Source organism: Enhydra lutris, unplaced genomic scaffold (genome assembly GCF_002288905.1).
Source record: "Enhydra lutris kenyoni isolate GAN:26980312 unplaced genomic scaffold, ASM228890v2 scaffoldscaffold1, whole genome shotgun sequence".
Lineage (NCBI taxonomy): Eukaryota > Metazoa > Chordata > Mammalia > Carnivora > Mustelidae > Enhydra > Enhydra lutris.
The window spans coordinates 14,582,174-14,599,445 of NW_019154085.1; the positions used below are offsets into that span (position 1 = coordinate 14,582,174).

The window sequence follows — 17,272 nt, forward strand, 5'->3', positions numbered from 1 at the left end:
GGCAGTCCCGTTCACAGAAACAAACTCTAATGGTGGTTAGTTAGCAGCACAGGAAAGGGGATTTGTTGTTTGGATCTAAAGTTTCAGATCTGCAAAATGAAAAAGCTCTGGAGATCGTTCCACCACACTATGCACAGACTTAACATTATTGAACTGTTCACCTACAAATGGTTATGGTGGTTCTGTGTTTTCTACGATAATAAAAATGCGGAGGGAGTGCTGTGGTTAGAAAATCAACATTTTTTACCGCCCGTCATAGTGAAGACTGAATCAGGCCAAAAGCAACGCTGGACGCTAAATCGAAGTAGCGATTGTGACGCTGAGCTGGACTTGGGCCCAGAGTGTCCCCTCAACGGACCGCTCAGTGACTGCAGAGAGGATAAAGCAGCATAAAGTGGGAAATATTTAGGAGGAAAACGGGACAACTCTTGGGACGGGCGCTCACCATTAGTCTCGCTGGCGAGGGAGAAACGGACAACATCAAATTTCGGCTGTGCAGCCCTGAGAGAGGGGCGCCACCAGGGCTGTCCTCCAGGCAAGAATGAAGAACCTGAACTTAACCGTGAAGAAAAGCTGTGGAAACGTGTCAGGTTAAAAGAGGCCAGAGAGACCGGACAAGTGGGCATCTGAACCGAGACTCACTTCCAGACGGAGAAAGTGCTGCAGGGGATGTGACTGCGGCAGCTCACCAAGCCGGAATACAGACACGTGATCGGTTACAGGGAGTATTATGTTATTGCTGTTACATTTCCTGACATTTACAACCGTACTGTGGTTATGCGAGAGAACGCACCAGTTCTTAGGAAATGTACACCGAAGTACTTTGGGGGGAAATAGTCATGATGCATGTAACTCACCCTTGAGTGGTGCAGAATAGAATAACAGACACACGGCTACGCCAGCGAAATACTAACAGCAGATGAACCTCATAAGGGTGCGCAGGGATTCTCCGTGCTACTTTCACTTATGCAACACATCTGTACATTTGAAATTATTTCCAGTTAAAATTTTTAAAAAGCAGCAGCAGTGACTAAGATCATTATATATCTAAAATCCTGACAGAGTGTCTGTTTTCTCTGCACACAACACGGATCAGTTCTGCAGGCGACACGGCGGGGAGTTCGCAGTCAGTGTTAGCGACGAGTGTGTGCCAGGCCCTGTGCTGAATGCCTGAATGCACTGTTTGTCAACAGGCGTCTTGTACTCAAAGAACACCTTCTGTCTCTAATGCTGTCACCCCTTACCAACAAACCTCAACACAAAATACAAAAAATTAAAGTACACAATTCAGTTTACTATGACAAGCCCACAAGTTCTATTCAATTTTTTCCATGATGAGGGATAGCCAGGAATAACTTACATCTTATTTATTTATTTAAAGATTTTACTTACTTATTTATTTATTATTTTTTAAGCAGATTTTATTTATTTATCTGTCAGAAAGAGAGAGCAAGCAGGGGGAGTGGCAGGCAGAGGGAGAAGCAGGCTCTCGGCTGAGCAAGGAGCCGGAAGCAGTGCTTGATCCCACTGGGATCATGACCTGAGCCAAAGGCAGAAGCTTAACCGACTGAGCCACCCCGCCGTCCCTATGTATTTAGTTGAGAGAGAGAGAGAGAGAGAGAGAACTTGTGTGCACAAGTAGGGGGAGGAAAAGGAGAGGAAGAGAGAGAACTGCGCAGACTCCGCAGCGGAGCCTCACAACCCTGAGATCACGACCTGAGCCAAAATCAAGAGTTGGGACGCTTAACCAACTGAGCCAACCAAGTGCCCCTATAACTTTCATTTTATTATTAACAAAATATTTTTCTGGACACTATGAAGCAAACACTATAAAATGATCCTTTTCTAAATTTATCTGCATTCAACCGATTGCTAATATAATGGCAAAGACTATAAATATATAACTTACACTTTGTTGATTTCTTTGGACTCTGTGAAGGCACTGGCTGGTTATCAGTGTGTGAAAGAGGAACTTCTAATCCCTCTTGGGAGGCCCAGCCTAGGTGAGGGAAGTAAGGAATTATCCGTTGTTAGTCAAGTAGGAAGCAGCATCAGAAAAAATAAGAAAAGGTAAAAATATCTCCTGAGTCCTCAAATCTTTCTATCAGGGTGAGATTCTACAATGTAAGACACAGGAGACAATTAAAATGTATCTGCAATTATGTATTTTAGTCAAATCATCTAAGTTTAGTTCCAGCTAGAATTAGACTTCCTTATAGTTTTCTAAGTGGTTTTGAAATACAAGTTTTCTTTTTAAACAACTGCAAATAGATGAGGCACAGAAAGAGAATTTCTGAGGGGTTGGGAGAGAGGAAATAGACCTGCCAATTAGAATCTTGAAACCTTTAAGTATGTTTATATCCTCGCATTTAGTAATCCTAGTTCTAGAAATTTATCTTGAGTAAATAATTTAAGTGAAGGGAAAAAAGCACATGTATGGTTATGTTTATTGCGACATTATCTATAAAATGAAAAAGTCATAACAGTAAGGAAGGAATTATGGGAGATAAATGTGACAAGATATTATGCAGTCATTAAAAAGTATCATTATGAATACCCATTACTAAAACAGTGAAATGTTTGCCATAATGTGAGAAATGATTTAGGCTATAATTAAAATACAGCACTAGAAACGAACCTAGATTACCCTGCCTACTACCCTCCTTGAACAGAAGAGATCACGGAAAGCCCAAGTTTGTTCTTAAGAGTTCCTAGAACACAGATCTTTTAACTCAGGGTAGCTCACTTTCCTGGCTTACACTGCAGTAGAGTAAGAAGTCAAAGGAAAAGGCTGGTGAAGTAGGAAGCGTCCTGCAGTAGGAGGCAGAAGACCAGATTTTGGTTTCCTCTTAATTGTTTACTGCCTGGGGATCTTTTTTTTTTTTTTTTTTTTTTAAGATTTTATTTATTTATTTGACAGAGAGATCACAAGCAGGCAGCGAGGCAGGCAGAGAGAGAGGAGGAAGCAGGCTCCCCTAGAGAGCAGAGAGCCCAATGCGGGGCTCGATCCCAGGACTCTGAGATCATGACCTGAGCCAAAGGCAGTGGCTTAACCCACTGAGCCACCCAGGCGCCCCCTGCCTGGGGATCTTAAGCAAGACACCGTTTAAACAGAGTATCAACTGCCTGGGCCATTGCTCGGGAACATCCTGTCAGCCTGCAGGCAGGGACCAGAACAGAGGCTCTGAGTGGTGAACAAATACCGTCGATAATGTACAGCCAGAAAAGAAGAAAAAATCCAGTGCTGCTAGAGATGCGGCAAGTCGAGGAGAGAGAGCCGTGGGATTTCACGTGGAGAAGGAATCTGTTTGTAAATCTGGGTAAGTATTAGGCCACTGACAAGGCATATAAGAGTAACTGTTTTCTAAAATTTTATAGTAAAACATTTGAATTATCCTCAGTAGAGTGCCTCTTTACCAAATGGTACTGTATTCTTACTTTTAGGCTATTTAACAAATTCTTACAGAGTGATTACTGAACTGCTATTTTATTTATTGAGCTAACTTTATGCTGCAGTCCTGGAAAGCACAAAGATAAATTACCCCACAGATTGTGCCCTTGAGGTGCTTACGGATTGGATGACATATGATGGTCTTGCAGATACAGGATGAACATAAGTATTTTATTTATTTTTTTTAATTTTAAATTTTTTTTTATTTGACAGAAAGAGAGACCACAAGCCGAGGGAGCAGAGCAGCAGGCAGAGGGAGAGGGAGAAGCAAGTTCCCCACTGAGCAGGGAGCGCAACATAGGACTTGATCCCAGGACCCTGGGATCATGACCTGAGCCAAAGGCAGCCGCTTAAACGACTGAGCCACCCAGGCGCCCCTAAACATGAGTATTTTCAAAAAAGGTACAATGCATTAAGATACTGTTAGGTGTTGTGAACCATTTCCTCAGGAATGAAATCTACTCGGGGATGGAAGACAGGGAAAAAGGCAAGATGAACTATGATAACAGCCATGAAAACAGGGCGCTGTGGGAGGCCAGAGGCGGGAGAAAGCACACACCAGGGAATACGGAAGAAATATGCAGTTATTGGCTGCCACAGAGGAAACACTGGACTGGGAATCCAACACGGGCTCAAGTCTGTGCTCCATTACTGAACACCATAAACGAAAGCAGCAACACAAGAAATGATGTTTCACAGGGATCTGAAAATTAGTCAATATAGTTATAGAAAGTGGCTAAGTATTTTGATGTAAGCTAAGAGAGAGGAGTGGACATACAGGCACAAGTTTTATCCTGGAGCCCATGTTTCTTCATTTTTTAAAAAAATGTAAGCAGAGTCTGACATCAGTGTCTGCGTCTTAGAGAATGAACTCTGGGGGAAGCCTGGCAGGTGACCTGGGATTTGGACAGCCTGGTAGGAGGACTCTAGCAGCAGCCCAGGAAGCCAAATAAGGCTCTAAATGCCTCTGGTAATAGAAATGGAGAAGAGGAATGTGAAACTGGAGACATGTTTTCGAAACAGAACTGGCAGTACTTAGCAACCAATATGGAAGTGGGGAGCAAAAGGACTCTGAAGGTGCTGGGTTGGACACAGGCTGGTATGACAGTAGGTCAGTAGAGGGAGTTCCTGACATAGAAACAAAGCAGGTGACCCTTAGAAAAACACCCTTCCCCACTTTCTGCCACCATCCTCCAGTCCTGCTGCCTTGCCCAGGAGGCTGCTGTGGAACTATCCTTGTCTGCTCTGAACCCATGGGGAGAGAACACACCGAGATTTGCTAGAGGGAAGAAACGGTATCACCTGCCCTAGGCAAGAGTAACTTAGCCCGTCAAGGGTTTAAAATAAGACCCAGATTTTCTATGTAGAGAAGACTCTGGAGAAAGTCAGTGTACAAAGTGGGTTTGACAGAGGTGGCAGGAAAGCAGCCCTTGTTTTGCCTTTGTCGATCGATATACTCCGGTCATGGTAATGACGGAAGTACTGGTGGTAATACTTGTTACTTTTGCAGTTGATGGGTGAGACACAGATTTTGCCTGGTGGTACCAAAGTTAAATCAATATCTTTATTGATTTTAGCATCTACATACACACAGTTTTGCTTCACAAATATAAATTAAGTCATGAGTGTCTAAATGTTTCATAGGCACTTACTGTTAAAAGCTCCAGCAGCATGAAGGCCAAGGTCAAAAAGCTGTGAAGGAAGGAATCGTGAGGAATGAGCAAGAGGCTCTGACCCCACAGCAGGCTCCCGTGACGTGAAGCTGGCCCCAGGGCTCCCAAAGGCAGTCTGGCATTCTGGGGTAAATTCACCAGTACTTGAAGAACCAGGACTTAGGAGGTTGTTGAGAAATGAGAATTCCTTCTCAAAATCATCTTCCAGTGAATCTATCGGGAAATCTTTTACAACTGTTGAATGAACATAAAAAGAGAAGGCTTCTTTTCAAGGAAATGAGAGTAGAACATAGGGCAAATCAAATTTGTTTCATTGTTCTCATACATTAATTTTTGAAAGTTTTTTAACATAATTTATAATGAACAATTAAACTGATTGGAAGTTTATGAGAAATTATTTCTAATTGGATAGTCTAGTCTCTAGAAATTGTTCCAAGGACACACATGCGGAAACATTTATTCAAGACAATCTATTAGAAGTCTTGGACTAAGACTTCTAATGGTATTTGAACTAAGAATCATTCCCTTCCTACCCTCCTTCCAATTCAGCACAATGGAAATTCTACTCTACACCTGTGTGGCCAAAAACACAAGGCTCCCTTCTCCCCCCAGTTATGTTCTTAGGAGGGGTAGGATGTCAGCATTTCATATCCTGTTTTCAGTTACTTGGCTAAGTGTGGGCAGTGGAAGCTCCCATTTGCCACCCAGATAAAAAGACCACAGTCATAAGATGAGACTCTGATTTGAGTCACAAAAGGATGGGGCCGTTTGGGGAAAAATGGATAATAATCCTCAAATTTCTTGAAAACATTAATGTACTCATTCATCAAGAGTAATAAAACCCATGCAGAATCAATATAAAGAGATCTATATCTAGATACATCATAGGCAAATCATTGAAAGTCAAAGATAAAGAAAAAATCCCCCCATTCATAAATGGGAAGAATCAATATTGTCCAGCTGGCAACTGACTCCAAATGAATTCAACATAATTCATATTCTACATGATTCATAATTCATTCATGTATGAATTCATCATAATTTCTATCAAAATCCCAGTAGGCTTTTTTGGATAGAGATTGACAAGATGATTGTAAAATTTTTATGGAAATGCAAAGGAGTTAGAATAGACAAAACAATTTTGAAAAAAGAACAATGCTATGGGACTACTACCACCAAATTTCAAAAATTTCCTATAAAACCACAATAATCAAGACAATATGGTTCTGTCAAGGACAGATATACAGATTAGTGGAACAGAAACTAGAATCCAGAAACACAACCTTTTTTTTTTTCTTTGGTCACTAGATTTTAACAAAAATGCCAAGAAAATTCCATGGAGTAAGAAATGTCCTTGCAATAAATGGTACAGGAACGACTGGATGTGCATATGCAGTAAACAAAAAACAAAAATTAAAAGACATACCTCACACCATAAACACCAATTAACTCAAATTGATCATAGTCCTACATCTAAGAGCTAAAATTATAAAACTTCAAGAAGAATACATAAGAGAAAATCTTTGTAACTTTGGGTATGAAGAGTTTCTAGACAGGATACCAAAAGAACACATAAGGAAAAGCGTAAGTTGAACTTTGTAAAATTTTTAAAATTTTGTGTTTTAAGAGGCAAAATTTTTTTTTCTTAAAGATTTATTATTTATTTATTTGACAGAGATCACAAGTAGGCAGAGAGAGAGGGCAAACAGGCTCCCCAATGAGCAGGGAGCCTGATGTGGGACTTGATCCCAGGACCCTGATATCATGATCAGAGCTGAAGGCAGAGGCTTCACCCCATTAAGAGGCAAAATTCAGAAAATAAGAGGACTAGGATAAAATATTTACAAGTCATATGTCTGACAAAGAATTTGCATCAAGAATAAAGAAATCTGGGGTGCCTGAGTGGCTCAGTGGGTTAAAACCTCTGCCTTCAGCTCAGGTCATGATCTCAGGGTCCTGGGATCGAGCCCCGCATTGGGCTCTCTGCTTAGCAGGGGGCGTGCTTCCCCCTCTCTCTCTGCCTGCCTCTCTGCCTAGTGTGATCTCTCTGTCAAATAAATAAATTAAATCTTAAAAAAAAAAAGAATAAAGAAATCTTGCAACTTAATAATAAGGTAAATAACCCAATTTTAAAATAGGCAAATAGCCCTGGGGCTAATAATACATTATATGTTAATAAAAAAATAAAAATAGGCAAATAGGTCTTCATAGATTTGTCAACAAAGAAGATATATGAATGTCCAATAAACATGGAAAAGATACTCAACATCATAAATCACCGGAGAAATGCAAATTAAAGCCACAAATTAAAAGTACTAAAATGTACATTAAAAAAAATTTTTTTTAAAGATTTTATTTATCAGGGACAGAGGGAGAGAGAGTGAGCGAGCACAGGCAGACAGAGAGGCAGGCAGAGGCAGAGGGAGAAGCAGGCTCCCTGCCGAGCAAGGAGCCTGATGTGGGACTCGATCCCAGGACGCTGGGATCATGACCTGAGCCAAAGGCAGCCGCTTAACCAACTGAGCCACCCAGGCGTCCCTAAAATGTACATTTTAAAGAGACAACACGCATGTTGACAAAGAAGTGGAAAAACTAGACACCTCATTCTTTGCTAGCGGGAATGAAATAGTAGTAGAGCCATTTTTAAAAAAATAATTTGACAGTTCCTTAAAAAGATATACTCAACTTACCACACAACCTAGCAATTCCATTCCTAGGACTCTAACAAAGAAAAATGAAAGCTTATGTCCATACTCAGAGAAGTATTTGAATGATCATAGCAACAATATTATAATAGCCAAAAAACGTAAATAATCAAATGTTCATCAACTGGTAAATGGATAAATATAATGTAGTATATCCATACAATGGAATACAATCATGAATAAAAAATAAGGAATCTTGGGGCACCTGGGTGGCTCAGTGGGTTAAGCCTCTGTCATCGGCTCAGGTCATGATCTCAGGGTCCTGGGATGGAGCCCCACATTGGGCTCTCTGCTCAGCGGGGTGCCTGCTTCCCCCTCTCTCTGCCTGCTGCTCTGCCTACTTGTGATCTCTCTCTGTCCAATAAAAAAATAAATCTTTTTTTTTTTAAAGTAAGGAATCAGAGTTCACAAAATGCAGCATATACATATAATGGAATATTCAGTCTTGTAAAGGAAGGAAATTCTGCAATACACCACTATTGGATGAACCTTGAGGACATTATGCTAAGTGAAATAAGCTAGTCAGAAAAAGACAAGTTCTGTATGATTCCACATACATGACATACTTGGAATGTCAAAATCAGACAGAAAGGAGAATGTTGGGTGTTGGGCTGGGCAGAGGTGGGGGGGATGGGGAATTATCATTTAATGGATACAGACTTTCAGTTTTATAATGAAAAGAGTTATAGAGCTGAATGTTGGTGATGCTTGCATAATATTATGTATGTAGTATCACTGAATTGTACACTTAAAACAGGATGGTAAATTTTATGTGTATTTTATAATTTAAAAATTAAATTATAAATTAAATTAAAAAAAAAAAGTAAATGAACTACTGCTGTATGCAACATGGATGAATCTAGAAAAACATTAGGCTTAATGGAATACATCTAAAGCCAAACACAAAAGACTACCTTTTGTACAATTTTACTCTAGGAAAGGGAAATTTATTTATTTATTTATTTATTTTTTTAATTTTTGTTTATTTATTTGACAGACAGAGATCACAAGTAGGCAGAGAGGCAGGCAGAGAGAGAGAGGAGGAAGCAGGCTCCCCGCTGAGCAGGGAGCCCGATGCGGGGCTCGATTCCAGGACCCTGGGATCATGACCTGAGCCGAAGGCAGAGGCTTTAACCCACTGAGCCACCCAGGGGCCCCGGAAAGGGAAATTTATAGAGATTAGTATTCTCCTAGGCCTGAGAGTTGAGAGTGAGGACTGTAAACAAGTATGAGAGAATTTTCAAAAATATTCTAATATTAAGTGTGGTTATAGATGCACAACTCTATAAATTTACTAAAAATTACTGAATTTTGCATTTAGAACTGGTAATTTTTTAAAACTTATTATCTCCATAAAGCTGTTAAATAATCAAGAGATTTTATACAAGTCTATGCAAATAAATCTGATAATCTAGACAAAATGAGTAATTTGATAAAAATAAAACTTATTAAAATTGATCCCAGTACATAAGAAAAGGTTAAACAGACCAATTTCCATAGAGAAGAAAACACAAAAAGGTACCAGGCCTAAATGTTTTCACAGGGAAATCAACAACAATGTACAAATAGTAAATAAAATATCAGCAAATTAATGCACAATGACAAAGCTGGACTTATAACTGGAATGAAGGATGGTATAATATCAGGAAACCTATTAATACAGTTCATCATATTAACACATCAAAGAAGAAAAATAATTACTGGCATAGATACTGAGAAAGCTGTTATCAGAATTCAACAACGATTCCTCATAAGAGCTCTTAAGAAATTAGAAGTGTATGGATTCTTCTTTAACTTCATAAAACATACACCACATATCAAAAGCCAACATCCTAATTCATTCAGAAACATTACAGGAACTCCCATTAAAATCAGGAAATGCTCACCACTATTTAACATCATTCTGGAGGTAGTAACCAAGGCAATTAAACCAAAGAAATCAATTATAGTAAAAAGAATTGGTAAAGAAAGAACAGGGTTATCTCTGTTTGCAAACGACATGTTGGTATACCTGGAAAACCCTAGACAATCAATGATAAAACTAACCCAAATTAAAAAAATTCAGCACGGTAGCAGCATATAGTATTAACATGCAAAAATTAATAGCATTTATGTGCACAAAACAATAACCAGTTAAAAATATAATAGAAAAGGGGCACCTGTCTGGCTCAGTTGGTACACAACATGCAACTCTTGATCTCATGGTAGTGAGTTAGAGCCCCATATTGGGCATAAAGATTACTTAAAATAGATATATATTACACATACATATGTATGTAAAACACATATATATACACATATATATGTATATGAAAAGTATAAATATACATATGAAAAGAAAACCTCATTTATAATGGCAACAAAAAATATAATACTTAGAAATAATAAGAACTGCTCAAATCCTATATGAAAAAAAAAACATATAAAAGATACACAAGGAAATTTCAACAAATAGAAAAATCTCCCTTGTTTCTGGGTCGGATGTCTAAGCACTATCAAACTGTCAGTTTTCCACATTAAATGTGACCACAATAAAAGGAACAATGAGCCTTTTTATGGAGATAGACAATATGATATAAAGCTTATATTGAAAAATAAACATGAAAGAATAACTAAGAAAATAATGAAAAGGATACTAGCCCTATCAAATGTGAAAACACAAAAGAAAGTTTCTGTAATTAAAACAGTGTGGCACTGGTACATGCACACATCAAGGAAAAATAAAGAGAGTCCAGAAACAGACCCAAGTACATACAGAAATCTAGTATATGATTGGAAGTTATCTCAAATTCCTATGGCAAAGACAGCATTTCAAAAAAATGATAAAGGATATCCACCTGCAAAACAATCACATTTAAGCCATCGCTAGTACCATATGGCTAAAAAAGCTCTAAGTGAATTAGAGATATAAATGTAAAAAATAAAAGTATACAAATACTAGAAGACAGCATGAATAAACTCTAACTTGGGTTTTACATATGACAAAAATCAAGGTCTAATAAAAGATTAATAAATTTGACTACATAAAATTATTTTTTAAATTTTCATGGCAAGAAACAACTACATGAAAAGACAAAAGACAGGTAACATAGTGGGAAAAAAATATGTGCAACATAAAGATATTCGAAGTGTATTTACAGAGTGTCTACAACTGCTGGATGACAGACACTGTCCTCCCAGTCCTCACAGTTACACAGATACATTTGGACAAGAGCTCAGACATATAAAACAAATAATGACTTTATTTCCATTGATATGTGCTATAAAATAGAAGTAAAGGGTTGCATCCCTGTGTAGAGACCGAAACAGGTTTTAATGTTAAGGAAATAATTATTAAATTAAAACTAAAGAATTTTAAATAATAAACTATCCATATATATAATGAAATTACCATTTCTTACCATTTTCAGAATGAGAAAACTGAGGTGCTTCAAACTCTCTTATTTGAAAATGCTTTTCCTTGTAACCTTCGGCTACTGAAATAAAATCACATAAAAGATAAGCTGAATAAGTAGAAATTTAGCATGCTTACTTACTATAATATTTTATAATAATCTGGCCTAAGTGTGCAATTGACCACATCAGTTTATAATACATATAAAATGGAGATGTAAAAATTTAAAGAACTACATATAAAAATCACATTTGTGTGTAGGAGTATATGTATGTGTGTATACATGTATATTTGTGTGCATAGATGGTTCCGGACTTACACTGGTTTGACTTACAATTTTTTGACTTCATAATGATGCAAAGGAGATAATTAGTAGAAACTGTACTTCAGATTTTGAATTTGATATTTTCCCAGGCTAGTGAGACATAATACAGTATTCTCTTGTGATGCTGGGCAGAAGCAACGAGCTGCAGCTCCCAGTCAGCCATGTGATCACGGGATAAACAAATGATACACTTAACAACCTTCGGTACCCATAAAACCATCCTGTTTTCAGTTTCAGTATTCGATAAATTATATGAGATACTCAATACTTAATTATGAATTAGGCTTTGTGGTAGATCATTTTGCCCACCTGCAGGCTAACAGAAGTGTTCTGAGCCAGGATAAGCTATGATGTTCTTATGTTAGATATATTAGGTGCATTTTGACTTATGATATTTGCCCTTTTTTGGTACAGAAAGTAAATATCTTATGGTATTTTTTAATTTTTTATTTTAATTCCAGTATAATTAACATACAGTGTTCAATAGTTTGAGGTGTTCGACTTATATTTTCAACTTACAATAGGTTTATCAGAACATAATCCCATCTAAAGTTGAGAAAGATCTGTAATACAATATGTATAATTCACACACAAATAACTTTATAATACCCATAAGTATTCAGGTCCTTTGTTACATCTATGTCCCCTTGAAAGTTAAAAGTTTTCACATTCCAGGTAAACTGGTACATCTGCTATGAAAAACAGTATGGAGGTTCTCCCCAAAATTAAAAATAGAACTACCAAATGATTCAGCAGTGCCACTTCTGGGTATTTTATATGAAAAAAAAAAAAAAAAAAAAAGAACCCAAAAACCACCAACTCAAAAATATATATGTACCCCCATGTTCACTGTGGTATTATTTACAATAACCAAGACATAGAAACAACCCAAGTGTCCATCAGTGGATAAATGGGTAAAGAAAATGTGGTGTGTGTGTGTGTGTGTGTGTGTGTGTGTGTGTGTAAAATATTAATCAGCCATTAAAAAATGAGATCTTGCTATTTTCAACAACATGGATGGACCTTATAAACATTATGCCATGTGAAATAAGTAAGACAGAGAAAGACAAATACTGCATGATCTTGCTTATATGTAGAATTTAAAAAACAAAAAGACAAAAGCCAAGCTCACAGACAGACCAGATTTGGTAGTTGCTGGAGGCAGGGGATGGGGGAGGTAGGCAAAATAGGTAAAGAGGGTCAAAGGTATAAACTTTTGGTTATAAAATAAATAAAAGATATGTAATATAACATGGTGACTAGTTAATAATACTGTATTGCATACTTGAAAGTTGCTGAATGAGTAAATCTTAAAAGTTCTCATCACAGGAAAAAAAATTTTCTAACTGTATGGTGATGGGTGTTAACTAGACTTATTGTGGTGATTCTTTCACACTGTATACAAATATCAAATCATTATGTTATAAATCTGAAACTAGTATGTCATTTATACCTCAATTAAAGAAAAGTTTTCACATTTAGAAGCCTAGCCCTTTCCTAGTGGATGTGTGTCTAATTCTGTATTCTCTGAAAGTCTATTTTATATTTTGTTCTGCATGTTCTCCATGTCTCTGGACAACAGATATTTATTTTACGTGCATAGTTGTAAACAGCTTCTCTGCATTCCTCACCTTCACCAAAGTAAGACTAGTAGTAATTTCATATGAAGGCAAAGATCAAACAAATGTGCTAAAAGACAGCATACTCCCAAAGCTCCCCAGGCAAAAAGTTGTTTAAAAAAAAAATAAGGGGCGCCTGGGTGGCTCAGTGGGTTAAAGCCTCTGCCTTCGGCTCAGGTCATGATCCTGGGGTCCTGGGATCGAGCCCCGCATCGGGCTCTCTGCTCAGCAGGAAGCCTGCTTCCCTTCCTCTCTCTCTGCCTGCCTCTGCCTACTTGTGATCTCTGTCTGTCAAATAAATAAATAAAATCTTTAAAAATAAATAAATAAATAAATAAAAGATCTCCAAGTTTGGGGTATATACTGAGACAAGTTATGCCCTATCATTAATCTGGGACCCAGTTTCCCACATAATTCATCTGTACCTCATCTGCAACTCAATATAAACACATAGACCAGGAAGAAAAAAAGAAAGGAAGAAAAAAAAAAAAAGCCCAAGATTTTGACGTCTTCAACTATATCAAGGACACCTTTTAAAAAGATAATGAAACCTAAATGTCTCCTACATAAAACATGAATAGTGTTGCTGCTATACAGTGAGCTTAGAAGGTGTAATACATCTAAGGACAAGGTAGTAATATCTCTACTACACTCTTCTTAAAATTTGATGCTTAATTTGAGATAGTACAAAAGAAAATGGAAAAAGTTAAACCAACCAAAGTAGTCAAAAGAAAAACAAAATCAAAAGAAAGGTATAAGGAATTCAGTGTTATTTAGCTTTAAGATAAGGAAGCAAAGGATAAATTAGGTTCTAAGTTCAAATAGTATAAAGATGGTTTAAAACTACAGAAGATAAAAAAATAGACTATCAATAAAGATTTCAGTTGAACTCTAGAAAAATCTAGGAATGAGAAAGAGATTCTGGAGGTGGCTAGAGAAGGAAGTGAAGAAGACAGTAAGAGTTTGAGGGCAGGGAAAGAATGGGTGACTCACAGTCACACACCATGGAAATTTTGGTAAGCTACAGGAAATAGAGTTTGGGGAATGGAAAATTAGTGAAAAACAGACCTGAAGAACTTACCTAGACCCGAAGAACAGAAGGAAAGGAGATGGAAAATATGAAAGAGAGGACAAAAGATATGAAAGATGAATGAAAAGGTCCAACATAAGCTTACTGAGGTTCCAGAGGAGAAAACAGAGAAAATGGAGGAGCAATATTTTAAAAGATAATGGTGGATGTATGCATATTTATCATATATAGAAAAAGAAGATAATGGCTGAACATTTTCCAGAACTAATAAAAGACACAGTTACAGGAAATACAACTTACACTATGAAAGATGAAAAATTTTTAAAAACCTGCACATTTAGACACATGGTACTGAAACAGCAGGAACACCAAAATGAACAGCATATCCTTAAAGCAGCCTGAAAGAAAAACCAAATTTACTAAATAATTAGACTAATAGAAGATTTCTCAACAGCCCAGGGAAAACAGAAAACAATATAACAATATTTACAAAGTGGTGAAACAAAATACCAACCAACCTAAAATTATTTACTAAGCAAAACTGTCTTTCAAAAATAAGAAATAACAATTATTTGCAAACATAAGCCAAGTTTACCACCATGGCATCTTTAATAACTTCCAAAACTAAAAGCTATAGTTACAGAAAAGGAAAATGAGGTCACAATGAAGATCTGAAATATATGAAGAAATAATAACAAAGAAAAAATACTGGTAAAATATAAATAACATTTCTTCATAAAACAAAAATATTTTTTATTGCTTTGTGGGGACTCACAAAAAGAGAAATAAAACATTGAAGAATAATAGTTGGTGAAGTGAGATGGGAGTGACTGGATTTAGTTTAAGATCTTTGTAATGTTTTGGGAATACTGAGATAGTCATAAACCTAGCCTTTATTTCAAGTATGAATGATATGGACACCTGGGTGGCTCAGTTGGTTAAAGTTGCATGATAAAATTCAAGGGAAACCACGAAAAACAAATAAAATGTGTAAATTCCAAACTAGTACATGGGGGGAAAAAAAGGACTAAGAAATCTTCAAAAACAAATAATAAAATCTTAATCAATCCAAAGTAAGGCCAAACAGAGGACAAGAGAATGGAGTGGAAGAACAAAACAAAGAGAAAACAGAAAGTACAAGTCCAAATATAAATCATGGCAATAAATGTAAATGGACTAAATTCATCAAATAAAAGAATGACAAACTGATGTATGGGGCCTTTAAAAAAAATCCAGCTTAATTTTATTTATAAGAGACATAACCTAAGATATAAGAACATGGGAAAGTTGAAACTAAAAGTACAGAAAAGGGTATACAAAGCAAATACTAACAAAAATAAAACTACTTAAGCTAAGTTAATGTCATATAGAGGAAACTATAAGCCAAGAAGTAATATTAGGGACAGAAGGGGTCATTATATTATTAACAGATTAATTTGCTGAACAGATATAAGAATTCTAAACTGGGGTGCCTGGGTGGCTCAGTCGAGTGTCCAACTCTTGGTTTCAACTCGTCATGTTCTCAGGGTTATGAGATTGGTCCCTGGGTCAGGCTCTGTGCTCAGCATGGAGTGTGCTTGAGATTCTCTCCCTCTGCCCCTACCCCCACTTGTGCTCCTTCCCTCTCTACAATAAATAAGGGGTTCCTGGGTGGCTCAGTCAGTTAGGTGGCTGATTTTGGCTCAGGTCATGATTTAAGGGCCCTGGTAGTGAGCTCAGCATTGAGCTCCCTGCTCAGCAGGAGGTCGGCTTCTCCTCCCTCTGCTGCTGTCCCTTCTTGTGCTCTTTTGCTCCCATACTCTCTTTCTCTCTCTCTCAAATAAATAAAATCACTCCAAAATCCTCAAAGTATATAAAGTGAAAAAGTGCAGGAAGAATGAAAACCCACTTCAGTAGCAGAGATTTCAAAGTACATTTCTCAATTACTGATATATTAAGTAAATAAAAAATTAGTAAAGCTATAAAAGACTTAAAGCAGCACAAATAATTAGCTTGATGTAACAGATATGTAGGCTCCTGCACTCAATGATTAGAGAACACATCAAGCCCATGGAATATTTAGAAAATCTGTCCACTTCTTAGTCCATTGACAGTGTCCCAATAATTCAAAGAATCGGTATGACAAGGATATATTCTCTGACCATGATGAAATTAAGTTAAAAAATCAATGACAAAAAGGTTAATTTCAGTATCCCCTTAATTTGCCAATTTTAGAAACGCAATTTAAAATCACTCATGGCCATAGATGACAAAAGATATAATGAAAAGTTAAAAACAATTTAAATCAGATTATAATGAAAATACTATATATCAAAGTTTCTGGACATCCATACAATGGATTAAGCAATAAAAAGGAAGTACCAACACAAGTTGTGTCATGGATGAAGCTCAAAGTGTTACATGAAGTGAAAAAAGATACAAGAACACCACACATGGCATGATTCTAGCTACATGAAATGTCCAGAAAAGGCCTAGGAGTGGGAATGGGGATTACAGCAAGCAGGTGTGAAGGATCTTACTGCTGAGGGGATGAAAAGGTTCTAAATCTGACTTATAGAGATAGTTGCAATGCTCTGTAGTAACTAAAAATTACTCATTTATACAAAAGAATGAGTTTTAGGATAAAATATATCTCAATAAAGCCTTTTAAAAAAAACTTGGATATAGAAAAAGAAATTTTAGCTTTAAAAAAAAAACAAATAGAGGAAGAAAATAATGAAGATAAGAACTAAAATTAATGAAACAGAAACAAAGATTCAATAGAAAACCAAAAAGAAAGAAAACCAAAAGCTGATTTGTTGAAAGAATAAACCCTTAGCAAAATTAATTAAGAAAAAAAGAGAGAAGGAACAAATAAATATCTGGAATTAGAGAGTAGACATAATGGGGCACCTGGGTGGCTCGGTTGAGCATCTGACTCTTGATTTTGGCTCAGGTCATGATCTCAGCGCTGTAAGACTGAGCTCTGCATTAGGCTCCAAGATCAGCAAGTCTGCTTGGATTATCTCTCTCCCTCTCCCTCTGTCCCTCCTCCCACTTGTGTTATTTCTCTCACTCTCTAAAATAAATAAACTC

The 17,272-nt window shown here is 37.0% G+C and overlaps 1 protein-coding gene across 1 annotated transcript in view; it reads right to left on the bottom strand.

The window, feature by feature from the left end:
• Positions 1–17,272, bottom strand: part of LOC111143721 (islet cell autoantigen 1 like) — a 71,179-nt gene that overhangs the window by 5,516 nt on the left and 48,391 nt on the right. Inside the window, exons 11-13 of the mRNA XM_022497552.1 lie at positions 11,231–11,305; positions 5,104–5,358; positions 1,910–1,999 (exon numbers count right to left, since the gene is read on the bottom strand). Coding sequence (XP_022353260.1) covers positions 1,910–1,999; positions 5,104–5,358; positions 11,231–11,305 — 420 coding nt within the window. The remainder of the gene's footprint in view (positions 1–1,909; positions 2,000–5,103; positions 5,359–11,230; positions 11,306–17,272) is intronic.